Source organism: Drosophila suzukii, chromosome 2R, assembly GCF_043229965.1.
Source record: "Drosophila suzukii chromosome 2R, CBGP_Dsuzu_IsoJpt1.0, whole genome shotgun sequence".
Classification (NCBI taxonomy): domain Eukaryota; kingdom Metazoa; phylum Arthropoda; class Insecta; order Diptera; family Drosophilidae; genus Drosophila; species Drosophila suzukii.
Genome location: NC_092081.1, coordinates 2,099,737 through 2,126,308, shown reverse-complemented (window position 1 = coordinate 2,126,308; position 26,572 = coordinate 2,099,737). Strand labels below are relative to the sequence as shown.

The window sequence follows — 26,572 nt, the reverse complement described above, 5'->3', positions numbered from 1 at the left end:
GTCTATTTTGGAAAAGTGACGACATTAAACTACCTGAAAGTTACAAAAATGCATACTCTAGATTGTTGTTATGCGAAAGAAAAATGGACAAAAACCCGGAGTACGGGAAAAAATATAAACAAACCTTTGACTCCTACATACAAAATGGGTATATGAGGAAATTGACTTCTGCTGAGAAAACTAATATCACTCCCTTGACCTACTATTTGCCACACTTTGGAGTTCTAAATAGCAACAAGCCAGACAAACTTAGAATAGTTTTCGACGCGGCCTTCAAAAGCCATGGTTGTTGTCTTAATGATTTCCTTTTGCCAGGTCCAGATCTATATAGCCAATTGTCAACAGTTCTAATGAATTTTCGAGAACACAAAATTGCATTTGTCGGAGATATCAAAGAGATGTTTCTCCAAATAAAAGTACAGGAGTCAGACCGTTGCGCACAAAGAATCCTATGGCGAGGCGACAACCGACAATCCGAATACGAAATACAAGTTCTATTTTTTGGCGCTAAATGTAGCCCAAGTATCGCCCAACAGGTCAGAAACAGAAACGCCTTAGATTTTCAAAATGACTATGATCAAGGCTGTAAGGACATAATAACAAAACATTACATGGATGACTATTTGGGTGGAGCTCCAGACATTAGTACAGCCGTAAAATTAATTATGCGAAAATTGGATATCTAATTCTCCAGAAGTTTTAAATCAGATAACAGACAACACTCCATCGAAACAAGTCACAGAAAAGAATTTAACCGAAGAGATAGTTCTAGGTTTAATTTGGGATCACAAAAAAGACATATTCACATACAATTTAAAGTTTTCTAAGTCCCATTTTGAACTTCTTAACAATCTCAGACGACCAACTAAGCGAGAAATATTAAAAATAACTATGTCCATTTTTGATCCCTTAGGGTTTCTTTCAAACCTTTTGATATCAAATAAAATCCTTCTACAAGCCATTTGGGATAGCGGAATCCATTCGGACGACTACATTACAGACCATCAATTTCAAATATGGAAGGCATTGTGTAACAGCTTAAATAAAATAAACGATTTTTACATTCCAAGGCAGTTGACTACACTTAGCATAAGTCATTGTAATGTTCAGTTACATATATTTTGCGATGCATCAAAATACGCATACGCATCTTGCGCGTACCTACGCTTCCAGTGTAACAGCCAAATAGAAACCACCCTGATTTCAGCTAAGTCGCGAGTAGCGCCACTTAAACCAATGTCAATTCCTAGACTAGAGCTTCAAGGAACCTTACTCTAGACTCTACTTTCATGTGGACAGATTCCGAGATAGTCTTATACTGGCTGAAAACGAGCAGCAAAAGGTTCAAGACTTTTGTGGCTCAGCGCTTGGGAGAGATACAAGAATTAACAAATTCAAGTGAATGGCGACATGTACCCTCAAAACTGAACCCCGCTGATAAAGCAACAAAGATCTCATCCTTTGACTTCTCATCAAATGAGTTATGGCTGACAGGACCGCCATTCCTTAGAAAAAATCAAGATCAGTGGCCATTAGGTAAAATCCCTCTAAGTCCAGACAGTTCTGATGCTAGCGATAAAGAGTTCGTAAATCTCACTACCATTCAAAAGCAGTCATTTATATTACCGGACGTCTCAAGGTTCTCCAATTGGATGAGATTCTTAAGAACAACAGCCTGGGTTTTGAGATACTTGACAAAGCTAAGACCAAATTTGAGAATATCTATCAATAATGAGCTAACAGCCACAGAACTTTTCAAAGCGGAAAAATTAATCTTTCTTAGCATACAACAAGACAGTTATTATCAGGAAATTGGAAAACTTAAATGTAATGAACCTGTATCAACTTCAAGCAGTCTGCATAGTCTACCCCTATTTTTCTCTAGCGATAATCTGTTAAGACTCAGAGGCAGACTAGATAATTTAAGTGAAGAGGAATGAGTATCGACTCTAAAAATCCGATTATCTTAAGCAGAGATCATCCAATCACTAAATTACTCGTTCAGTACTATCACGTCGAAAATTGTCATATGGGAAACGAAACTGTAATTGCCAACATCCGCCAAAGGTTTTGGATTACAAAATGTAGAAGTACAGTAAAGAACATCATTCGAAATTGTCAGCAATGTAAAAACAAAAAAGCCAGGCCGCAACCACCTCTAATGGGTCAGCTACCAAGTTGCCGTATAAAGCCAACCGAAAGAGCCTTTTTGAAAGTAGGTATTGATTATTTTGGGCCTATAGAAGTTACACAAAATAGAAGCCATGTAAAGCGTTACGGTGTTATTTTCACATGCATGACAACACGAGCAGTTTATCTTGAGATTGCTGAAGACCTATCCTGCAATGCGTTTATGCATATATTTAGACAATTTGGTTGTAGGCGAGGATTTCAATTTCAGACGCGCTGACAAGGACATAAAAGAAATCATAGAACAGGGGCCAAATGACAAGTTTACTCAGTTTTTAACCACGAAAGGTTGCACTTGGTACTTTAACCCGCCATTGTCCCCTCACATGGGAGAGGCTCATACAGTCAGTCAAGAAATATTTAGGAGTTCTACTAAAAGAGAGATATCCTAGAGAGTACACTTTGAAAACTTTGTTTTGTGAGATCGAGTTTATGATTAACAGTAGACCACTTTTGATTGTTCCTTCAGACTCCATGTCGGAACCATTAACGCCAAATGACTTGTTAATTGGTTCTAATTATCGCGAATCCTTTTACACTAACACCAATGATGGTGATTTGAGACTGTTAAATATGTGGAAATCGTCACAAAGACTTGCAGACATTTTTTGGTTGAAATGGAAAAAAGAATATAGACAATTTTTACTATGTAGTCGTAAATGGACAAAAGACAGTAATGTTTTAAAAGAAGGTGATGTAGTTTTGATAATGGAATCCGACCTTCCTAGAAATGTTTGGCCAAAAGGCATAATTGTCAAAACGTATCCATCAAATGATGGGCGTGTGAGAATTGTTGATGTAAAAATTAAAGACCATATTTATAAGAGACCTGCAGTAAAAATAATTAAACTAGATGTAAGAACAGATACATTGTAAACTCTAAGTATTGCCGTCGTCTATACTTACTTTTCCACGACTCCAATACTTGGGAGGAGGATGTTGATGCATTATATTAATTTGAATTTGATATGTTGATGTTATGTCATTGTGTTATGTAAGAAAAATACTAAACTGTTATGGAAATCTCGCATGTATCACCGAATGAAAGACGGTCACTCTAGTCGGCAAAAAGAGACGCCACTTGCATAAAAAAATTACATAACATCAACATATCAAATTCAAATTAATATAATGCATCAACAGCTATAGTCGAGTGCCTCGATTATCAGATACCCGTCACTCAGCTAAAAAGACCAAAGGAGATACGCAAGCAGCAAAGCGAGATTAAAATGCGCCACCTACCGGCGGTAGACAGATTTAAGCGTTATGGGCGTTAGAGTGGGCGTGGCAAATTTTGTTTGGATCAGTTAAAATTTTTTATGTAGCATGAAAATTGTGGGAGTCATTGGTTTGGGCGGATTGTGGGCGTTAAAGTGGGCGTGGCAAACTTTTTTTGGGTCAATCGATAGGTATTGATGAGAACAATACATTTAAGTTAAAATTTTTATTCTAGCATCAAAACTGTAGGAGCCACAGTTTTGGGCGGTTTGTGTGCGTTAGAGTGGGCGTGGCACTCTGCTGAAACAAACTTGCGCTGCGTAAGAATCTGCACGCCAAATCTCAATAGCATAGCTCCCATAGTTTCCGAGATCTTAGCGTTCATCCGGACAGACGGTCAGACGGACAGACGGACAGACGGACATGGCTAGATCGACTCGGCAGTGATCCTGGTCAAGAATATATATACTTTATGGAGTCGGAAACGCTTCCTTCTGTCTGTTACATACTTTCCGACGACCCTAGTATACCCTTTTACTCTACGGGTAAAGGGTATAAAAATGGAAGGAAATCCCAAAAACGCCCAAAGGAGGTCAATGCAGATGAAAAAGGACGCCTAATCCAAGCTGTTGCCCATTATTGTGGGACTTGACCGACAGGAAGCCATACCACAAAAGGGCAAATCCGCAGAATAGTAAAAGTGCTGAAGGATATCCACTAAAGAGTACCAGTGGGAAGGAAAATGGGACTTCACTCGAGCTCTCCATGGAGGACTCCAGCTACTTGGCAGCTAAAGCGGAGGTGGAGGACGCTGCAACTTCTATAGGGAGGAGAAAATAAGGTCGACCGCTAAGGGACAGCTGGAGGAGCCATTACCACCCATTGCCAAGATGATGGGCGACTTCTTGGAGCATCAGGCGAATTAACCCCGTTCTCGACTCGGCTCCCACTTCCTCAAGGTCCTATATGCATATTGGGATTCGGAGCGGGCCTACAGATGGCGCGAACTGAACTAAGCTTAAAGCTACTAATTTACATAAATAAAAACATTCGTTAACATTCCTTTTATTTGTATTTTTATTTCTTTGTGCACCAGAAATCTTCTTTTTCAGATTGCTCCAATTGATTTGTTTTCCGTTGGACAACAAGCCCAGCTGCTTGACAGTAAGACCATGCCTCATGCACCGCGGGTGAACTTTGAACACTTCGGTCACACTACAGGGGCAGAATTGTTGAAGTGCTGGAGGAGATCCACTAGAGAATCCCAGTGGTAAGGAACATTCCGAGTGGGACTTCGCTTTCTACATGGACATCCTGCCTGGCGTGTGCTCGCGAAGAAAGTAAGATCTGGACAAAAGAATTTGGTTGCGTTGTACTAATAGAAGTATATTTTTAGCAGAACCACCAGTAATACGATCTCCGTCGACCTCTCCATTAGGACTCTGGACACCACCACCACCAGCAACTTGGCAGCTTAAACGGAGCTGGAGGACTCTGGCTTCTATAGGGAGGAGGAAAATAGGACGCCCGCTAAGGAACAGTTGGAGAAGCCGAAGCCAGCCACTGTCAGGATGCTGGGCGACTTCCTGCAGCATCAGCGGATCAACCCCGTTCCCCATCCGGCTCATACTTTCTCATGGTCCAATATGCCTATTGGGACTCGGAGCTGGATTGCGGTGGCGCGGGAAAGATGGCGAAGCATTGGTGGGATGAGAAGGAAGCTTTAAACTACTAATTTACATTCCATTTATTCTTATTTAACATTCTTCGTGTACCAGCAGACTCCTCCCTTTTAAAATTCTCCAATTGATTTGTTTTCCGTTTGGCAACAAACCCAGCTGCTTGACAGTAAGACCATGCTACATGCATTGCGGGTGAACTTTGACAACTTCGGTCACACTACAAAGAATAAGATCAGCTAATGGGACCAAAGGGAAATGGAGATATACAAGCAGCAAAGCGAGATTGAAATGCGCCACCTACCCGTGATCTCAATATGTGGTTATGTGGGCGGTAGACAGATTTAAGCGTTACGCGAGTTAGGTGGGCGTGGCACTTTTTTTTGGATCAATCGATAGGTATTGACGAGACCAATACATTTCAGTTCAAATGTTGTATCTAGCATGAAAATTGTGGGCGCCACAGGTTTGGTCGGTTTGTGGGCGTTAGAGTGGGCGTGGCAAACTGCTTTTTTGGATCAATCGATAGGTATTGACAGCCAATACATTTTAGTTAAAATGTTGTGTCTAGCATACAAATTAGGCGGTTTGTGGGCGTTAGAGTGGGCGTGGCATATTTGCGTAACAAACTTGCGCTGCGTACAAGGCTACGGAATCTAAATCTGAGATCCCATTTCTCTATCTTTGATAGTTTCCGAGATAGTTTTGTGGGCGGTTTGTGGCCGTTAAAGTAAGCGTGGCAGACTTTTTGGATCAATCGATAGGTATTGATGAGAACAATACATTTCAGTGATGAGTCTTAGGACATGCCAACACCACTTTTCTATAAAGTCAGCGATGGTACTGCATGGTATCTGATTGACGTGTACTCGACTACAGCATTCCTTCTTTTACGATTGCTGTAAAGGGAAAAATCAGTAAAAATATTCCAAAAAGCGTTGTAACTAGCTTGTTTTTCAATTACTCAAATTTCTGTTAGACCTATGACCCTACCTATCTTCAAATAATTTAAAAGCTCGCCAAAAAGCGATGCCTTCTGCAAACAGAAGATGAAAGCTGTGTAACTAAAGCTTTCCCGCATTTGTTCTAAATTGAAATCGCATTCCCCTTTTTGTTTTTGCTTGCACACATTTGGCTGCTATTTTAATGAACCAACACCAAACGTTTTTGGACCTATTTCGTCACTTGAGGTACTAAACGTCGTCGTCGAACTGACAGCGCTTCTCGCAAATGAAGTAGCGCTGCTCCCCGCACTCCTCGTTTACCCACAGTCCGTTGATTCCGTTGATACCCAGGCACTGCCGGCCATCGCTGGAGTAGCCGGGCAGTCCATTCTGGAAGTTGCGGTAGTTGAGGGCCCGTCCCTTGCTGAACCAGACCCAGTTGTTCTGGCTGGCCAGGTCCGTGCCGGAGGTCCAGAGCGGATCGGCAAGGAGCTCCTGCTGGTTTCGGGCGTACTCGAAGAGGAAGTTGCGCAGGCTGCGCTGGTCCTGCTCGGACGTAATGCTCACCAGCGTGTACCCGTAGGCGGCACAGGTGACCTGGGCCTGGAACCAGTTCACCTTGGCGAAGGCGCCTATGGCAAACCTGCCATTGCGCAGGCTGAAGGGCGAGAAGGCGGGTATCTCGGCTTCGTCGGAGGTGTCGTTTCCAGGTGCCGGGGATGTGGGCGCCAGCTGCGATTCCGGCGAGGACCAAGCCAAGCCGAAGAGTAAACTGATCAAGAATAGGGACCGCATATTGCTTTGAATCAACCAGAGGGGAACTTCCCTTATATAGCCAGAGTACTAATTGCCCGGAGCATCCATCAATGTCACTAGATAAACAGCCAAATCTGGTACTTACATATATCCGAGTAGTTTCCCAAATTGGTTCAGCGTGCTTGCTTCTTGCTGCTCGCCATAAATATTGCTTACCAGTAAATCTCAATATTAAGCGCTGCGAAAATCCGCTTGCCATTTTTACTTTAAGATTTGCGCTCGCTAATAATTTTATCCCACCCTTAAAAGCATTCGGTCCAATGCCAGTGCTGGAAATTTATCGAAAAAATGTAAAAAGCATATCTCATTTAACTCAGCTGACAGCTGGGGGAATTCGTGGGAGGAAAAAGACGTTATGACGGGGTCAAGGATTGCCAATTGCCAAAGCGGAACCCTTGTCTAACTTTTCCCCATTCAATCTCGAAGCACATTTCCTTTTGGAGGCGCTCTGTGTGTTTGTGTGTTGGGCCAAGTGTTTACGAGTCCCGCTGGGATTGAACAGCAACGAAATGTGCAAACACAGATCGCTGGATTCCTCTCCATTTTTCCCTGGCTTGGGGGAAAATGACATAGATTCAAAAATTACTGCTGCATTGTGGTAAGTGTGGAGTTCTGTGGGGCGAACACGTTATATGATTTCTGTGAATGGCGTCCATTTAGAATTGCATTTGCATTTGCCAGTGCTGCACAATGCTCGAAAGATTCGCATATCACTAAGAGTCATTTATTGTCAGATAAAGTGTATAGTCTTAGTCCAGCGGTTAGCAGCAATATAAAACAGAGATTTTACTATTAATACGTATAACAAAGTATTTCATCAAGAGCCAAGTCTCTTAAAAAAGAAAATAAAAAACAATACAAAACATTAATTTAAAATTTTAAATGCGTTATATGGAAAGCTATTTTTGAAAAAATATAATGACATTTTTTCAGACTGGCTGAAATCCTAATGGGTGGTAATATTGTTGAAATCACTGTGGCCAATAGTACACGTAGTTACGATTCGCACTGAATGCGCCAAAAGCTATGCAACGCTAAGTTGTGTGGAAGAACTTTTAACATAAAAACTTTGGATATAGTCTAAAACAGAAAAACAAAGTTACCCCCGATGGACCGCGATTTACGTGCAGAAGATTTCTTGAGGAAATACCTGGTTATCTTGTAATGGTATTTCCAAGTTGCAGGGTTTGCTATTGAATCAAATTAGCCGTATGTAAGATTTTGTTATTTTTTTGCTATTCCTTGTCAAAATAACAGGCATTTTTAAACAATTCGATGAAAATCTGGATTTCCATATATGGCTTATTTGGTACGTATGAACGGTGACTTTAAAATGGCGCACGTCTCGATTAGTGGCACGATTTTTTTTTTAATAGACGCCTTACAGTCACTAAAGTGCTAACAAATTTCACATTTTCAAAGTTTATCGAGTTGTAACTCACATTATTCTCAATGGAGCCAATTCTTTTTTTCGTCAAAATTAATGTGTGACATACGACTCGTATGATACGAGGGCAGTCCGATAAGTACTTAGCCTCACCGCCCGATGGCGTCACTATCGCAAGAGAAATTTACTATCGTGTAGTACATTCTCGTAGACGGCTACTCTCGAAAATTCAGCCGAATCGGACTCGTAGTTTTGTTTTGACTGCGTGGGGAATCGGACGTGTCCGCGGATTTTAGAAAAATGGAGTAAGAGCAATATCGGTCTGTGTTTCGATTCTTGTTTTTGGAAGGGAAATCGGGCAGCGAAAACAAAGACCGCTTGGATGCTGTGTACGGTGACTCTTCTCCTTCGATGGCGACCGTCAAAAATTGGTTTAACGAGTTTCAACGTGGTCGCAGGTCGGTTTTTGATGAGCCACGTCCAGGTGCCCCGAAAACGGCTACCACGGAGGATAAAGTGACAAAAATCCACGATCTCGTATGGGCAGACCGCCGATTGAAGATACGCGAGATAACTGAGACAGTAGGCACGTTAAAAGACCGCGTGGGTCATATCCTGCATGAAATTTTGGGCATGAGAAAGCTGTTGGCGAAATGGGTGCCGCGTTTACTCACTCCGGACAACAAACGCAACCGTGAGACCACTTCAGAGCAATGTTTGACGCTGTTTAAGCGCAATCCGAAGGAGTTTCTGCGTCGTTTCGTGACCGTAGACAAAACATTTATCCACTGGTACACACCAGAGACCAAGGAACAGTCGAAAGGTGGTGGCCACCGTTTTATGGGATTAACAAGGTGTGATCTACATCGACTACCTGGAGAAAGGCAAAACGGTCACAGGGCTTTACTATTCTGAATTATTGGCCGATTCGCCGCCGAACTGCAGAAAATACGGCCCCATTTGGCGAAGAAAAAAGTGCTCTTCCATCATGACAACACACCGGCTCACACTTCCGCCCTCGCCAAGGCCAAATTGGGCGAATTCTGCTACGAACTGCAACCCCATCCACCATATTCTCCAAATTTGGCCCGTGTGACTACTTTTTGTTTCCAAACTTGAAAAAGTCACTCGCTGGACAGAAATTTGCGTCGAATGAGGAGGTCGTCGCCGCTACAGAGGCCTATTTTGCAGACCTCGAGAAAACGTATTTTTCAGACGGGTAAAAATAGTTGGAGCATCGCTGGGTCAAGTGTATCGAGCTAAAAGGAGATTATGTTGAGAAATAAATCGCCACTTTTCCAAAATTTTCGTTTTTCTTTTGGAGGCTAAGTACTTATTGGACCACCCCCGTAGTTGTAAGCTAAAAAATATATCACCCAAGTTGGTGTGGCGCAAGTCGAAATAAAATTAAAGCCACGGAGATTCCAAAAAAAATTGACTTAAAAAATCTTTAAAATAAAACGTATCCATTTAAAACATGTTTTAATTCTTTCTCGCGAGCCGTTTTCAAAATATTATTTTGTAGTTTAGTGTAACCAACCTCAAATAAAATGTCCCTTCGAGTATAGACGAAGAAACATCGATACGATCGTTTACATTTGTAAGTAACTTACATTTTTTCATTTTACTTTTCTCTACTGGCTGTGACTTTGTTGACGATCGTAATAACTAATGTTAGTTAGTTAGTTATTAACTAATGGTTCGACTTTAACAATTTTCAGCATTACGACCAACTCTCTAGCTCCAGTCGATTTATGGACCAGACGTATATAAGACGTTTTGATCCTGACGTGTGGTATTTGTAAAATCGCTTTTTGAAAAGAATTACAACATTTAATCTTTTGATTAAAGATATATTGGATAGCTTGCTCTCAATTTAATTTATATGCATTCCAATAAAATGCTTAGATGCCCTTACAGATTTCCATTTAAGGCCTCATCATATCTTAAGTCGATCACAACTTATGGACATTAAAGTAATCTGTTCTCCTATATTCACAATAAATTTTATGTGGTGAACAGGCTTTAATACATACGAGGAATGTGAGCCTCAAAATATTTTTTATGCATTTAGAGAAGTCTTTTCCCGAACTTTTAAGACACTAACCACCATTGTACGTCGAAGATACCCGTTACTCAGATATAAGATACCCGTTACTCAGCTAAAGGGACCAAAGGGAGATGAAGATAATGCGCAACCTACCCTCGATATCAATATATGGTTATGTTGGTGGCAGACAGTCCTAAGCGTTATCGGCGTTAGAGTAGGCGTGGCAAACTTTTGTTGGCTTAATCGATAGGCATTAACGAGACTAATACATTTCAGTTAAAATATTATTTTAGCATGAAAATTGTGTCCCAGAATATCTGGAATCTGCTCACTTAATCCCATCATTGTAGCTTTTATAGTTTTCGAGATCACAGCGTTCATACGTCGGACAGACGGATAGCCGACCATGGCTAGCTAGATCGACTGGGCCAGTGATACTGATCAAGAATATGTGTATTTAATGGGATATAAAACGCTTCCTTCTATCTGTTACATACTTTCCGAAGAATCTAGTATACCCATTTACTCTACGAGTAACGGGAAAAAATGGGTCCTACCCAACCGTGATAAACTGGCGCAAATATAAAAGTTAAAAAACTTTTTTGTGGGGGCAAGTCCTACAGTTCATTTTAAAAATTTAATTTGTTCTTTATTTTTATAAGATATTAGTATACTCTGTTAAAATATATCTTGAGCAACCTTAACAGCATACAATCTCATTTTAATAAATACGTTTTTAAACCCGTTACTCATTGAGTAAAAGGGTATATTGTTCTGTTCAGATGTATAAACTCTTTTACCGTTCATTAACACTTAAATCCAGTGTCCGTACTTAAAAAATTTGCTTGATGCTCTATGCTTCTAATGTTTTTACGTGATTGTTTACTTTAAAAAAAAAACACCTTTATTTTAGAGTTTAACTGCACATAGTTAAAAGTTTTTTGGACGAACATCTTTGGAAACTGCATGCTTAATCCCAACTTTGAAGCTTTTATATGTAGATTCCGAAATTTCCGCGTTCATATCAATCAGAGAAAAAATCAAGTATTTCGTGTTTGAATGATGAATTTTCAGAGTCAATACTTCGCCAACCCTGAATAATCGCAATCTATAGATTAATGCATTAATATTATACGTTTAGTTACGACTTTTCGCTCACGGGCATTGCACTTCAAAATAAACAGTTGGTAACTTTTAGAGTTAATCCAAAATGTGCTCAATGAAAGATTTTTTCGGTATGAACGGTTTTAAAATCAAATCGTTCTTTAATCAAGACTGTACTTGATATTATCACGGTGTTTTTCCCTGAGTGTACAAATATAGAGGTATGGCTAGATCGACTCGTGATCCTGATTATGAATAATAGGTATAATTAAAAAAACAGTTTAATAATTTGAAATACATTTTGATCGCCGAATTCTAATTTTTCTGTAAAAAGTATTTGTTTTTAAGATTAATCAAAGTTGACGTATTCCTTTTGTATCGGAAACAGGAATCAAACTTTTGAACGCAGGTGAAAATAACAATAAATGGTTTCATAAAGTCTACTCCTGTCAAAAAGATCATCTTACTGAATACCTGTTGTTAACCTGATTATAAGGACTCTTTGTCCTTCCGACCTTCGCTTTACGTGCTGCGAAATATGTCCAATAGCTAAAATCCAAGCTCATCCCCCAGTTTTCTTCTCCCGCTCGGAGTATAAATTTATTTGAAGAAGGGCCAGCAGGAGTTGAGACACTCATTGGCCTTAACCGAGGAGCCTTTCGTGCATTTGTCCTAAGTGACTTTGTGCTGTCAGAGGGGTGCTTTCCATCTTGTCGACGTCCTTTGCCCTCAGCATCCGCATCGGAGCCGCACTAGCCATCCAATTTAATTGCAATTTTTCCTTCCAACCGACTAAAGACAAATAACTTAAGCTAATAGATCATGTCATCTTGTCAACTAATCTTACAATTTAATTGCGAATTTAACATGACACGACCAAGAACAGCTCAAATTGTAGGAAGGATGAACAGTAAAACGAATATGTAAAAAATGCAATGCTTTTATATTCAGGTATCCTTAACTTTTAAGAAATACGATTTAAAACAACAATTCAGCGCTAAAGTGACCGAATCAAAAGTAATTCTTTTGTATATTTCATTATTTGATGTGGACCGACACAAAATATTCTAATATCACATATTATACCCTCATCTCGTAGAGAGTGTGCTCGATTAATCAGAATGAATGTTACAGGTACAGGTATATTTTTTGATGCAAAAAGTTTCTTCAAACAAAAATAATAGTAACTGCAAAAAGAATTTTTTAAAAATCATTTTGCTTATATTTTTTATGATTTTGTAAAGGTGACAATGTCCAAAAAAAATTGTATGAAAAAAGAAAAATATGGTTCAAATTCATGTTTCTAGACATTTTCAAAAAATCATAAAAAATATAAGCAAAATGATTTTTGAAAAATTATTTTTGCAGTTACTATTATATTTGTTTGAAGAAACTTTTTGTAAAAATTTCAGTGAGATTTTTTTCTTATTATCAGTACTATTCTACATGCCGAAAATGATTCAAATCGGACCGTTCATTAAAGTTAAGTTAGATCCAAACAATAATACAAAATTAGCAAACTCAATAGAGGAGATCAATTCATACAGAACATCGACTGCTTACGAAATTTCACTGAGTCACTTAGGTCTCACGTTATTTTGCTGTTTGCCGGCACATCCATCTCCCAGAATTGGCCAAATCGTTGCTTAAAAACAATCAAATTTACGTACGCGGGAAAGGTGTTTTGAATACTTACAAGGGTCCATGCTAATCTAACTTGTTGCAACCCCAGGGGCATAACTTTTCCCAGCAGATTGTTGGCTTTCAAAAGCTCAGATTCCATTTGAACAACTCTTTCCCAAATGGAACTCTCTTCCTTGGCCAATTTTTCAACAACAATGGAAAAAAAATTTGCCGCAAAAAACATTCCAATTGCTATCGCTGAAATTATGTTTTGCCTGCGTTGTAATCCATTTTGTTATAGGAGCAACTGAATTTGCGATTTCGGTTTGTTTATGCCTATCAGCTGTTCACTTCAGCGATTCTCTGTGGGAACAGGAATCCGCTTAAAGTTTCAACAGCGATTTTTAAGCGGATGTGTGCATAGGCTATTAGTAAAATGTCGCAGGAGTGAGCGATAGTTGGTGCTTCTTTGTTATTTGAGTAACGGGTATCTGATAGCCGGGGACGTCGACTATAACATTTTCACTTGTTTAATATTTATTTGTGAACAAGATGCAAAAAAGTAAAAAAAAATGTTATTTTCAAACGAGGTGGTTATATGTTAAAAAAGACCGAAGCTATAATTTGTTTCATATTATTTTCCCACCAATTTTCCGATCGCTCCTATGGCAGCTATATGATGTAGTCGTCTGGTGTTGGTAAAATTAAATTCGAAATTCAGGACTATTCAAAAAATGTTATTTCCAAGCGTAGGAGTTTACATATATGTTGAAAAACACCGAAGAAAAAATTTTTTTTTCCCGATTATTCTTATGGGAGCTATAAGATATAGTTGTCCGATACCTGTAAATGAAAGAACAGTTTTGGGAAAGTTTTAGCCCGATAGCTTTAAAACCGAGATACTAGTTTGCGTAGAAACGGACGGACAGACGGACATAGCCAGATCGACTCTTCTAGTGATGCTGATCAAGAATATTTATACTTTATGGGGTCGGAAACGTCTCCTTCACTGCGTTGCAAACTTCTGACTAAAATCATAATACCCTCTGCAAGGGTATAAAGAGAAAAAAAAACAAGGAAGAACGCTATAGTCGAGTACCTCGACTATCAGATACCCGTTACTCAGCTAAATAGAGATATGCAAGTAGCAAAGCGAGATTAAAATGCGCCACCTACCGGCGGTATACAGATTTAAGCGTTATGGGCGTTAGAGTGGGCGTGGCAAATTGGACCAATCGATAGGTATTGTCGAGACCAATACATTTCAGTTAAAATTTTTTATCTAGCATAAAAATTGTGGGCATATTCGCGTAACAAACTTGCGCTGCGTATAAGGCTACGGAATCTAAATCTGAAATCCGAATTCTCTATCTTTGATAGTTTCCAAGATTTCCACGTTCATATTTACGATTTTTTGAAGTTTGTGGGCGGTTTATGGGCGTTAGGGTGGGCGTGGCAAACTTTTTTTTTGGGTCAATCGATAGGTATTGATGAGAACATTACACTTCAGTTAAAATTTTTATTCTAGCATCAAAACTGTAGGAGCCACAGTTTTGGGCGGTTTGTGGGTGTTAGAGTGGGCGTGGCACTCTACTGAAACAAACTTGCGCTGCGTAAGAAGCTCAGGAATCTGCACGCCAAATCTCAATAGCCTAGCTCCCATAGTTTCCGAAATCTCAGCGTTCATCCGGACAGACAGACGGACAGACGGACATGGCTAGATCGACTCGGCTAGTGATCCTGATCAAGAATATATATACTTTATGCGGTCGGAAACGCTTCCTTCTGCCTGTTACATACTTTCCGACGAATCTAGTATACCCTTTTACTCTACGAGTAACGGGTATAACTAGTATGAAATTACGCAATGCGCTGGGACTTCACCGACAGGAAGCAATGCCACAGTAGGGCGAATACGCATAACCGTTGAAGTGGTGGAGGAGATCCACTAGAGAATCCCAATGGAAAGGAACATGCTGAGTGAGATTTCGCTCCCTACATGGACATCCTGCCAGTACGGTGTCCTCGCAAAGAAAGTAAGTTCTGGCCAAAAGAATTTGGTTACGTTGTACCAATAGAAGTATCTTGTTAGCACAGTCACCAGATCGTTCTCCGACGAGCTCTCCATTGGGGAGCCACAGGACTCCACCTTCACCAGCTACTTGGCAGCTAAAGCGGAGATAGAGGACTCGCTGGCTTCTATAGGGAGGAGGAAAAAGGGGGCATTACCAGCCATTGCCAGAATTAAATTTGTTATGAGTGGAACTCGAAACGCCAATCTCAGAACAATGCGCTAACACTCTGAGCCTCGCCTACATTTTTTTATCTTTCCGCAGAATGATTTTTTTGACACAAAAGCTTTTTCTTATAAAACTTTTGCCAAGTGTGCCCCCTATACTATGGACGATTTGATGTCTTTTGTATCAGAGAGATCACATTGACACCTAAATTAGAGCATATTGATGACCTTATTTCTTGGGTGTAGGTGTAGTGTGATTTTCACCTACTCTAATTAAATTGACACTCAAAGATTTTTTGGGTGTAATTTACCATTTTACTTTACGACTAACGGGTATACCTGACCTGCTCAGTTCCCTGACCGAAAATCTGAGCCGCAAAATTATTAATATAAATTTTAGGACCTTTTTTTTCGTCCCGTCCGTTTCAGCCAAATGTCTTTATCAAAGCTGAGGAAATTGACGCAAGTTAAGGCGCCCAGTTCCTTAATTAAACAATTCCTGATATACATAGCTGAGGGGTAAAAAGTTTTCAGCTAATTAGAAGGCAACTAAGAAAGAGGGAAGCTACGCAATTTGGGAGTTTATTAAAATAATGTCGATTTGCATGCCCCTTCTGGCTGAAGGCGAAGCATTTTCGTTTGGCTTTGATGCAAAATGCATGGGTAATCTGACAGAAAGACATTTAAGCGACGACTGCCACTAACTAATTAAAACTAATGGCCGAGCCAAGCCAGTAACGACCTACTGTCAGCTGCAAGCAGGTTCAGGTGGATCTCCCCCAGCTGAGTGGCTTTCCTTGTTTGATTCGTCCTGGATGAACTGCAATTCAATCGGAAGGAAAACCACTCCCGCGAAAGGTGGCAAAAGTTACGCAATACTCGTATAAAAAGTAGCACGCGATTTGCCGAAGGGAGAATCCGCTTGCAAATCCAAACAAGAAGGTCAGTACAAAGTCATTGAGTTGCGTGTTACGCATTTGCAGTGCCCTTGTCAGTGGCAGTTGCAGCACCCTTAGAACAAGTCAACTGTAAAATGGCTTAGCAGCAGTTTATCATTAAATTTGATGTCATTTTATTTCACGTTGCATCGCACTTACTCTTTTGATGCCGTGTGTGGAAGTTATACGTGACGTGTTTATTCATTAAAGTACCTCTACAGTTTCTAGAAGTATTTCTCAAAAAGTCTTAAATACTTACAAAAAGAGCATTTAATATTGGCACAACCCCCATCTTCATTATTTCAACTTGTATACTTGCGTTTTAAAACAAAACAGGAAGATCTAAACAAAATCGCACTTACACTTTTACAATTCTTTAGAAGTGCGGACAAAAGCACATATAGTTTCCGGGATCTCTGAATTCACACGGAAGGACGGACGGACAGACGGACATGGCTGTTTCAACTTGGATAGTGATCCCTATCAAAAAGTATATACTTTATAGGCTTCCTTCTACCTGCAACATACTTTCTGACCAATCTAGTATACCCTTTTACTCTACGAGTAACGGGTATAAAAACAAGAAAGGAAGATAACTTCGGCAAACCGAAGTTTCTATACACTTGCAGGTCGTTCCCGAGGGGGCATTTTATGTACAGAGCTTCCCGATTTTTAGAAAACTATAATCTAATTACAGAAATTTTAAGATAATGTTCCATTTCAATTTGTTACCGTATATGTTTACCGAAAACTAATTACAACGGTCTATGTATTATTTTGACACAAATTATTATATTAAATTATTATTAATTAATATGTCTGAAAACATTTTTTCTTTTATTAGTTGTCCGATCCTGCTCTTTCCGACTTATACAGTACCTGTAATAGAATTAAGACTTTTGGAAAGGTTTAATCCCGACAGCTTTAGAACTGAGAGACTAGTTTGCGTAGCAACGGACAGACAGACATGGCTATATCAACTCATCTAGAGATGCTGATCAAGAATACATATGCTTTATGGGGTCGGAAACGTGACTGAAATCATTATACCCTCTGCAAGGGTATTTCTATTATATTAAGACTGAAAAAATAAAAGTCTAAATAAGTGTTATTTGAAGACTTTTACAGAAAATGTCAATAACAAATAATTCTTTAACTATGAACAAGGAAGAACGCTATAGTCGAGTACCTCGACTATCAGATACCCGTTAATCAGCTAAAGGGACCAAGGGAAAATGGAGATATGCAAGCAGCAAAGCGTGATTGAAATGCGCCACCTATCGGCGGTAGACAGATTTAAGCGTTATGGGCGTTAGAGTGGGCAATTTTTTTTTTTGATTAATCAATAGGTATTGATGAGACCAATACATTTCAGTTAAAATTTTTTATCTAGCATGCAAATTGTGGGCGCCTCAGGCTTGGGCGGTTTGTGGGCGTTAGAGTGGGCGTGCAAAGCTACCGAATCTAAATCTGAGATCCCAATTCTCAATCTTTAATAGTTTCCGAGATATCCACGTTCATATTTACGATTTTTTGAAGTTTAGGGGCGGTTTGTGGGCGATAAAGTGGGCGTGGGTCAATCGATAGGTATTGACGAGAACAATACATTTCAGTTAAAATCTTTATTCTAGCATCAAAACTGTAGGAGCCACAGTTTTGGGCGGTTTGTGGGCGTTAGAGTGGGCGTGGCACTCTGCTGAAACAAAATTGCGCTGCGCAGAAATCTCAGGAATCTGCATGCCTAATCCCAGTATCGTAGCTTGTATAGTTTCCGAGATCTCAGCGTTCATACGGACAGACGGACATGGCTGGATCGACTCGGCTAGTGATCCTGATCAAGAATATATATACTTTATGGGGTCGGAAACGCTTCATTTTGCCTGTTACATACTTTCCGACGAATCTAGTATACCCTTTTACTCTACGAGTAAGGGGTATAAAAAGGGCTTGTTTGGTAACAAATGATCGTAAGGTGAAGGAAATAATGTTTTTAATAAACACCCTTAAGCAAACTATTTTGTAATACTGTATAAAAAATAAAATAATGTCCAAATTAATATTAGACTGTTCAAGAAAAGCATATATAACAAATTTCACAAAATTAAATCGGTTTTAGTTGACAATAAATGAAATATTGCTTTTATTTATTACTTTTTTTGGGAGTCACACAGAAATCTTTTTAAGGAAAACATGTGCATCAATAAAAATTTCGTCCCAGTCCCGCAAAGAATTCTCATAATAACAATATAATAACGATTGGCAATGTCCTTATCTTGTATCATATTAATGTCCTTATATTAAATCGAACGGCGAATATTTACTCATAATGACGACCTTAAAATAGAAATTGATTTGGAACTAATCAAATCAAAACTTGTTTGGATATCCCCACACGGTTTTGAATATAGTCGAGCAGGGCCCCATTAGAGCTATACATTGTATATTATACAAGTAGCAAAGCGTCTGTTCCCAAGACTGTACAATTGATTTGCTTATAGCTTTTAATGAATGGTCCGAATTGAACATGTAGATAAATTTTAATAATCAAAACAAAATCTCATATACATTTTTCAAAAATATTCAAAAATTGTGGTGCTAGTAACCTGCTGAAACAAACTTGCGCTGCATGCCAAATACCAACTTTTTAGCCTTTATTGTTTCCGAGATCTCAGCGTTCATACGGACGGACATACGGACATGTCCAGATCGCCTCGTCTAGTGATCCTGATCAAGATCCTATTACATACTTTCAGAGAAATCTAGTATACCCTTAACGGGTATAAAAAGGACAGATCTGTCCGGAAAAAGACAAAATGGCAGCACTGTATACCATATGCTCTACCAGTGACGGGTATACAAAGTTTGAAGAATTAGTCCTACGCTATGTTCCCAAAGAGCTGTAAGGCACTACTGTAAAGCGACTCTTCTTTTGATTCCAGTTTCTTTAATTACAACAAAATAATTTTAATTCACCTACGTTGTTAATTAATTTTGTCAAGAAGCCAACTAATTAAAAACCTTTTCCAGTCGAAGGACAATGTCGTGTTTGGAGGCCATAACCGGACTAGTAGCAGCCCACTCAATCTTCTTAACGGTCTGGTCGCACGTGTGGACCTGGTTGTGACGCAAAAGGTGGACAAGCCCCAGTTTTGACTGTAGCAAACCCAATCGCATACCGATGCAGTTGCGAGGACCTATGCCGAATGGCATGTAGGCGTCCATGTTGAGGTTACAGCGGTTCGCCGGATTAAATCGCTCCGGGTCGAACTTATCCGGGTCTGGCCAGTAATGGGGATCCCGATGGACCGCAAGGGTCGACATGTAGATGGGCATTCCATGCGGCAGCTCCATGTTGTGAAATGGATCAAGGGTGAACCGTTCACCATCCTCAGGCTGAGAGCATTCTCGTTCAATGTAGCCCACAATCGGATACATGCGCAGTGTCTCGTTGACGACCTGAGACAGGTAGGGCATCTCCTGAATACGTTCGTAGCTGACATGATCCTCGTCTCCGAAAAAGTCGGCGATTTCCTGCCGCAGGCGGTCCTGGAGAGCCACGTTCTTGGCCAACTCGTAAAGTGTTAGCGTCATTGTGGAGGAGCTAGTTTCAAACCCGGCTGTCTGAAAAATAGCCGCCTGGGCCACCAGGTAATCTAGATCGATTGCCTTTTGCGACTTCTCCGGATTGGCGGCAGCCTCCCGCTTCAGAGCCAGAAGGATATCGACAAGGTCATTTCGCTTTTCACCAGTCTTCTCGCGTTCTGCCAGTACGTAGTTGATGCTGGTTCGGATAAACTTGGTGGTTTCCTTAGAAAAGAGTTTCACTCGGGCTAGCGGCGCCAGAGCCGGCAGCATGAAAATTATGGCAAAATCAATGGCCCTACCTAGAGTCATCGTGAAGATAGCCTTGTTGTGGTAGAAGAACTCGCTCTTTGCGTTCTGCAGAGCGTTGGCCTCCAGACCGAAGGCTATGGTGGCTATTAGGTCGGTGGTGAAGCGGGCGCATAGATCCTTGACCTGAACGTTCGAGCCGCTGCCCAGGCGTTCCACGCTGTCTTCCAGATTCTTTCCAATCTATGAGAAGAATACTGTTTTATTTCTGAGCTAACGTGCAAATATTTACATATCAATACTGCCTTTAATTATTAAAGACAACCAATGCGTGGCCCTTTGAAAAATCGTATACCTTGATCAAATATATTTTGAATCTCTTTGCCACTTACCTTCACCATAAGAGGATACATCTGCTTAATCTTGCCTGTGGTAAAGGCAGGAGAGATCCTAGTTCGTAACTCTCTCCACGCAGGACTGCGAGCAAAGAAGAGATTGTTAAAGCCAAGGGGGTCTCTGTGTGGGTCTGTCTGCAGAACGCGGTTGTTGAAGTATTGAAACTTCTTGATCATCACAGTCTTGATCAGATCTAGATCGCGAATAACTAGAGCCGGCCGATAAGCCATGTACACGCCTACGAAAGGTTCAGTTTCGAAGCCAGGGGCTTCGTGGAACTTTTGGATCTGCTCGAAGAACGGAACTCGTGCGGTAAGAAATTCACCGGTGCTGCCCAGAAGGGGCAGTGGGCGAATGTATTTAACACCATGGCGCTTCCAAAAAGTAAAGACCCGTCTCTGCCAAATGTAGAAAACGATCGTTAATGTGGCGAGAAGAAGCGGTAGCTCGATTGACATGTTGGAAGCTTCGAATCCAAGGAGTCACTATTGAAATCGCCTCTCAGTGGAGTGCTTTTAAGCGATCGGCAAGCTTTTCCGGCGGGAACAGCCATTCTAAATATAGGGTAACGTAGATGCGTTCTAACGCTTATCACGAAAGCGCTCCAAAAATTCAACACTAAAAAAAACTTACGAAATTAATATAAATTTAAAAATTATTTTTTACAAGCGTTTTCCAATAATTTAATTGTAAAACATATTAGAAGAGCCCAAATTAAAGAAAAGTGTTTATAAGCTTTTAAAATAAGATTCACCTCAAAACAGTCTTCGCAAACCTTGCAGTGTAAATGTATTTTCTCTAAATTAAATTTTAGTTCAAACATATTTTTTCCTGTTCAAAACACCTCTCCATTAAAAAATAATAAATATATTTGGTATACATTCGCGAGAACTACGCGTGATGAAGTAATTGGATAACTACACTAACACTATTTAATATTTTTTAAATGTCCTTTCTTAATAATTAATATAGTCCGACTTGTTTCAGTGTATACACTCCCCAACCCATGATAAGGGTATTTAAAACGGCATTCAATGCTTGACTAGCGAAAATCGCAGACTCTATTTCGCTTAGGCTTCGTGACAATGCAAAAAGTTGAATCAACTGCGAATGAGAATTATGATTTGGTTTGAACGAGTCAGCGTGTGCTGTTAGACTACAGCACAAGTTCAGGGAACCCCTGACCAGTATTACCGGAATCCGAACAAACTAAATTGAACGTTTTTACTAGTCTGTGTTATTAGAAATATACTTTTTATTAGTTTGATTGGAAATTGGTTTGACTTTCGCTGGGAACCGGTATGATATATCAAACTGTACGGTTTCATACAAATTAAAACAAGCAACAAACCAAAATCGTTGATTTTGTGATTGATATTAAAAGCAACCAGGAAGGAAGCTAGCTCCGGCAAGCTGAAGTTATATATCCTTGCAGCTAAAACGATATCACAGAATTAAAAGCATACGAAATTGTTCTTGAATGTATGGTGTTTTTTGTTTTAAAGGTAAAGCGCCTTAAAAATTAAAACAAATTTAATAAAAAATAGTGCTGGACATGTATGCTGGTTCTCGAGCTACCGTTTTCTGCGGAACTTTTCTTGAATTTTTTTCGGCCGCTCAACGCATGTTGTTAAACTGCTAATTAGAATCATAAGAACTGAAAGTAGTCAAAAGGGCTGGAAAACAATCGATGTTTAAGACCATCGATGATTTCGATATTTTTGAAGTAAAACATCGATGAAACATCAGTTCAAACATAAAATTAACAATTAACTTTTTATACCCGTTACTCGTAGAGTAAAAGGGTATACTAGATTCGTCGGAAAGTATGTAACAGGCAGAAGGAAGCGTTTCCGACCCCATAAAGTATATATATTCTTGATCAGGATCAGCCGAGTCGATCTAGCCATGTCTGCCTGTCTGTCTGTCTGTCTGTCCGGATGAACGCTGAGACCTCGGAAACTATAAGAGCTAGGCTATTGAGATTTGGCGTGCAGATTCCTGAGCTTCTTACGTAGCTTCCTGCGCAGCGCCAGTTTGTTTTAGCAAGATGCCACTCCCCCTCTAACTAAACGACTATTATACAAAAACACGTTTAGCGCCCACATTTTGTAAAAATTTAAATAAGAGTTTGTTCTTATTATCAATACCTATCTACATGCCAAAAATTATGAAAATCGGACTAGGCATTAAAAGGTTATAACCAAAAATTAGCTGTTTTCACTAATACGCCACCAAACCGCTAAGAGCGGTAGGCCAAGTGGCGCTATAAAAGAAGAAGATAGGTGGCGCTATAGGCTAGGTATGTTAGTGAAAAAAACAAATTTACTTTAAGCATATCTCATCCCTCTCGCACTCCCTTAAGCTGAGTAACGGGTATCTAATAGTCGAGGCCATCGACTATAGCGTTTTCTCTTGTTATTTTTAGAGAAGAGTATGCGAAGGCGACTACTATGTATGTACATATAGCCGCAGAATTCAAAATCGTATGTGATGGTCTGACAGTAACGAGTGATATACAAATCAAAACAAGGAAGAACGCTATAGTCGAGTACCTCGACTATCAGATACCCGTTACTCAGCTAAATAGAGATATGCAAGCAGCAAAGCGAGATTAAAATGCGCCACCTACCGGTGGTATACAGATTTAAGCGTTATGGGCGTTAGAGTGGGCGTGGCAAATTTGTTTCAGCAGAGTACCACGCCCATTCTAACGCCCACAAGCCGCCCAAAACTGTGGCTCCTACAGTTTTGATGCTAGAATAAAAATTTTAACTGAAATGTATTGTTCTCATCAATATCTATCGATTGACAAAAAAAAAAGTTTGCCACGCCCACTCTAACGCCCACAAACCGCCCAAACCTGTGACGCCCACAATTTTTATGCTAGATAAAAACTTTTAACTGAAATGTATTGGTCTCGTGAATACCTATCGATTGATTCAAAAATTTGCCACGCCCACTCTAAAGCCCATAACGCTTAAATCTGTCTACCGCCGGTAGGTGGCGCATTTTAATCTCGCTTTGCTGCTTGCATATCTCCATTTCGCTTTGGTCCCATTAGCTGAGTAACGGGTATCTGATAGTCGAAGTACTCGACTATAGCGTTCTTCCCTGTTTTTAAGTGAATACGCGTCGAATGACACCTTATTTGTTAAAATCCCGTTCACAAGTTACTCCAAACACAAGATTTTTGTGGACTTTCCAAACTGAAAATGTTTGTCCCTCTGTTTGTATGAATCCCTTTTTGGTTTTAGGGACTTGAGGACTTTATGGGTGTATTAATATATATAACGTTTAAAAAAACCGCTAGTTACGCGGGATATCCAAAAAAAGGAAGGTTTGAAAGGCTTATAGTACTATATCCTATATGACACTGGAACGGTAAATTCACTAAATACAACAAATTTAAAGTTAAGGCTAAAATTTCTATTTTACTCATTTTTTTAGTTTTGAACGTTTTTTTTTTAAATTTCAAACTTATTGTTCTTGAGATACCTTGACTTTTGGTATATAAAAAAAATTAACAGAAAAATTGCCTTTGGATGTTGAGCGAAAAAAAGCGCAGGCCGATTCAGTTCATAGCGAAAAACTTTTTAAAACGGCATATGTTACGTAAAAAAAGTGAACAGTCTTTTTTATTTTGTAAATAAAAAATATAATACTACGATCCTGCCAGGAGTCGAACCTGGAATCTTCTGATCCGTAGTCAGACGCGTTATCCATTGCGCCACAGGACCCTACCGACGTGAATGGCCAAAAGGTCTTCAAGATTATCGCAATGACTTAGTTATGAAAGCTTTTTCAGAATGGCAGTGCCATTAGCTGAAATAAGTAGATGTCGGACTCTCGGCAAAAGCCCGGCTAGCTCAGTCGGTAGAGCATGAGACTCTTAATCTCAGGGTCGTGGGTTCGAGCCCCACGTTGGGCGAAATTTTATTTTTATTGTATAATTTTGATTTCGTAACTCATACAACTAAGTAGTATCAACATAGAAACATTGTGATTTACTATTTTCAAAAGTTTTCATATATTTTGTTGTTTTATGTTTTGGGTAAATTAACAGTACAAATCTTAGAATAACTTTTTACTAAGTTTCCATGATTTTTTTTGTTTTATTCCTTGGGCAAATTAATAGTGACCACTCTTTTTTTCTAGATCAAAAATGTTTCGTCAAATTATTATGTGAAACAAAGATATAAAAAAACATGACATTTTGTTTTTGTGTTCACCGTTGCCTAATGTTGCTCACAACTTAAAAGCAATCGCGACTAAAAGCCCGTTATCTTTAAACTTTACTAAAAAGAATCGATCCTGCCAGGAGTCGAACCTGGAATCTTCTGATCCGTAGTCAGACGCGTTATCCATTGCGCCACAGGACCACATGTTAAAATCGGCTTAGATTGGTCAGTTTCGTTATATTTTATGCAATTTACTTATTAAAATTGACACGATGAAATTTGTATTCTTTTTTATAATCTATTTAACACATTTAAAAAATACAAAATATGTAAACACAGTCGATCCTGCCAGGAGTCGAACCTGGAATCTTCTGATCCGTAGTCAGACGCGTTATCCATTGCGCCACAGGACCGCATGCCGACCTGGTGTCAAAGCTTAAAAAAACAAAGTGAGAAGCTTTTAACCACTCTGGCACTGCCTTATCGACTTTTCGTTCCAAGCTGTGAATAGCTTTTGGCTGTTCATTCTAATTTCTAATGTTTTTTGAAGACCCCAAAATCTATTCTCTACCACAGGGGGCTTATGTTCAATACAACTTGGATTTTATTTTAATCGCAATGAGACAAGACTATGTCCTTAAGAAATATTTGGAAATATTGAAATCATATCATATAACATCTTGTATGTGCTTAGAAATTATTAGTATCAGCAACCCAAAAAAACATTTTTAATTCACGGAGTAAGGGTTTTAGGGATGGTTTAAATTTAATTTCTTCAATCCGAAAATCGCACAACTGTTTTTTCCCTGAAATACAACATTGTATGTATGTAAGCTATCCATTCTGAAGAGCAATTGGCTAGCTTTTTACATTCAGAACGAAACACATTTCAAAGAATGCAACTCCACCCCCTCTGCGAGACGGAAGCGTGCAGCGAGCCAGCGCAGCGTCAGCAGCGAACCCAACCGAATACAGTGGGGGAGAAAATCAGTGGGTCTCAGTCCGTCGTTGACTTTCGCAGTGTGCAGTTCCCGAGTGCGGCAATCGCCATCGATGGCAATCAATTAAAGACCAATCTTCAGGCGCAGAGTGCGAGTTTTAAAGTTCGAGAAAGTTTTTGAGGCCAGTCGATGTGGCTGTCCATAACCTTTGCGTGAAAACTACTGTCGGAATAATCGCTAGAATTGCGGACCAGCGTAATGGTGCGTGGGTGTGTTTTTGTGAGTGTGCAATGAAAAATCGCAAACGGAGAGTGGCAGAAGTAAAGAGAACTTGTGTTCAGCTCGGGTAAGTTTCAGTTTAAAGGCCGTAAATCAACAAAAAAGTTCCCATGTCTTGCATCTCTGCCGTTCTCTGATATTCTCGCTCTCTGGCGCTACTCTATTTTGTTTTTCGCATGATTTTTGTTTTCATCGTCTGCTTCGGCTATAATTGCCTGCTTCGTTCTTGTTGTTGCTGTTTGTTTAGCTGCCATTCCTCGTGCCCACTTACATTCGCCTGTATGTGTATTGGTTTTCTGCTTGCGGTGCTCTCTTCCCATACATTTTACTCTCTTCTTCTTTCGAATGTGTGTTTGTAGGCCTTCGCAGAAGACTCTCTGCGTCGCGGGTAACTCGTTTAGCGATTCTGCTACTGCAGGTCTAACATCGAAACTCTACGTAGAATAAGGATAATCGCCAAGAGCCAACTCGGATTTACAAATGTACATGTGTATATGGATACCCTCCAGTTCCACGATTCAGCACTGGCACAAAATCAACACGCAGTCGACTGCGACGTCGGCAGACTCGAATGCAACGAAAAGCGTTGCGGAAAAAAGGCGCCTAATAGGTGATGAATTGGTGCCGTGATGAATCGTAGGAATTGCCTATGTTAAAATCATCACCACAAAGTCAGCGCTGATAAAGCGCTCGGTGATGATCTTTTTGCAGTGACTAAAAAGCGATGAAGAGTACTGCAGGGTAACTATTTAATCG

The 26,572-nt window shown here is 39.9% G+C and overlaps 2 protein-coding genes and 4 non-coding genes across 6 annotated transcripts; 1 reads left to right on the top strand and 5 right to left on the bottom strand.

Moving 5' to 3' along the window:
- Positions 1 to 6,195: 6,195 nt before the first annotated feature.
- Positions 6,196 to 6,846, bottom strand: LOC108019662 (C-type lectin mosGCTL-7). The gene has a single exon (XM_017087553.4). The coding sequence runs from the start codon at positions 6,824 to 6,826 to the stop codon at positions 6,281 to 6,283; it is 546 nt and encodes a 181-aa protein (XP_016943042.2). The 5' UTR covers positions 6,827 to 6,846; the 3' UTR covers positions 6,196 to 6,280.
- Positions 6,847 to 19,112: 12,266 nt separating this feature from the next.
- Cyp6w1 (Cytochrome P450 6w1) lies at positions 19,113 to 20,912 on the bottom strand. The gene is made up of 2 exons (XM_017087511.4): positions 20,412 to 20,912; positions 19,113 to 20,262 (listed from the first exon to the last, which is right to left on the bottom strand). The coding sequence occupies exons 1-2, from the start codon at positions 20,871 to 20,873 to the stop codon at positions 19,195 to 19,197; spliced, it is 1,530 nt and encodes a 509-aa protein (XP_016943000.2). The 5' UTR covers positions 20,874 to 20,912; the 3' UTR covers positions 19,113 to 19,194.
- Positions 20,913 to 24,082: 3,170 nt separating this feature from the next.
- Positions 24,083 to 24,155, bottom strand: TRNAR-ACG (transfer RNA arginine (anticodon ACG)). The gene has a single exon. It is a non-coding gene; the product is annotated as a tRNA-Arg (tRNA).
- Positions 24,156 to 24,273: 118 nt separating this feature from the next.
- TRNAK-CUU (transfer RNA lysine (anticodon CUU)) lies at positions 24,274 to 24,346 on the top strand. Its single transcript has one exon. It is a non-coding gene; the product is annotated as a tRNA-Lys (tRNA).
- A 378-nt stretch (positions 24,347 to 24,724) lies between these two features.
- TRNAR-ACG (transfer RNA arginine (anticodon ACG)) lies at positions 24,725 to 24,797 on the bottom strand. The gene has a single exon. It is a non-coding gene; the product is annotated as a tRNA-Arg (tRNA).
- A 139-nt stretch (positions 24,798 to 24,936) lies between these two features.
- Positions 24,937 to 25,009, bottom strand: TRNAR-ACG (transfer RNA arginine (anticodon ACG)). The gene has a single exon. It is a non-coding gene; the product is annotated as a tRNA-Arg (tRNA).
- Between the last annotated feature and the right edge of the window lie 1,563 nt (positions 25,010 to 26,572).

Bases quoted from the DNA above. Each gene is read 5' to 3' on its own strand.
- LOC108019662 (XM_017087553.4), bottom strand. From the start codon at position 6,826: ATGCGGTCCCTATTCTTGATCAGTTTACTCTTCGGCTTGGCTTGGTCC.
- Cyp6w1 (XM_017087511.4), bottom strand. From the start codon at position 20,873: ATGTCAATCGAGCTACCGCTTCTTCTCGCCACATTAACGATCGTTTTC. The intron at 20,263-20,411 runs GTAAGTGGCAAA...TTCTTCTCATAG, and splicing joins TGTATCCTCTTATGGTGAAG to ATTGGAAAGAATCTGGAAGA.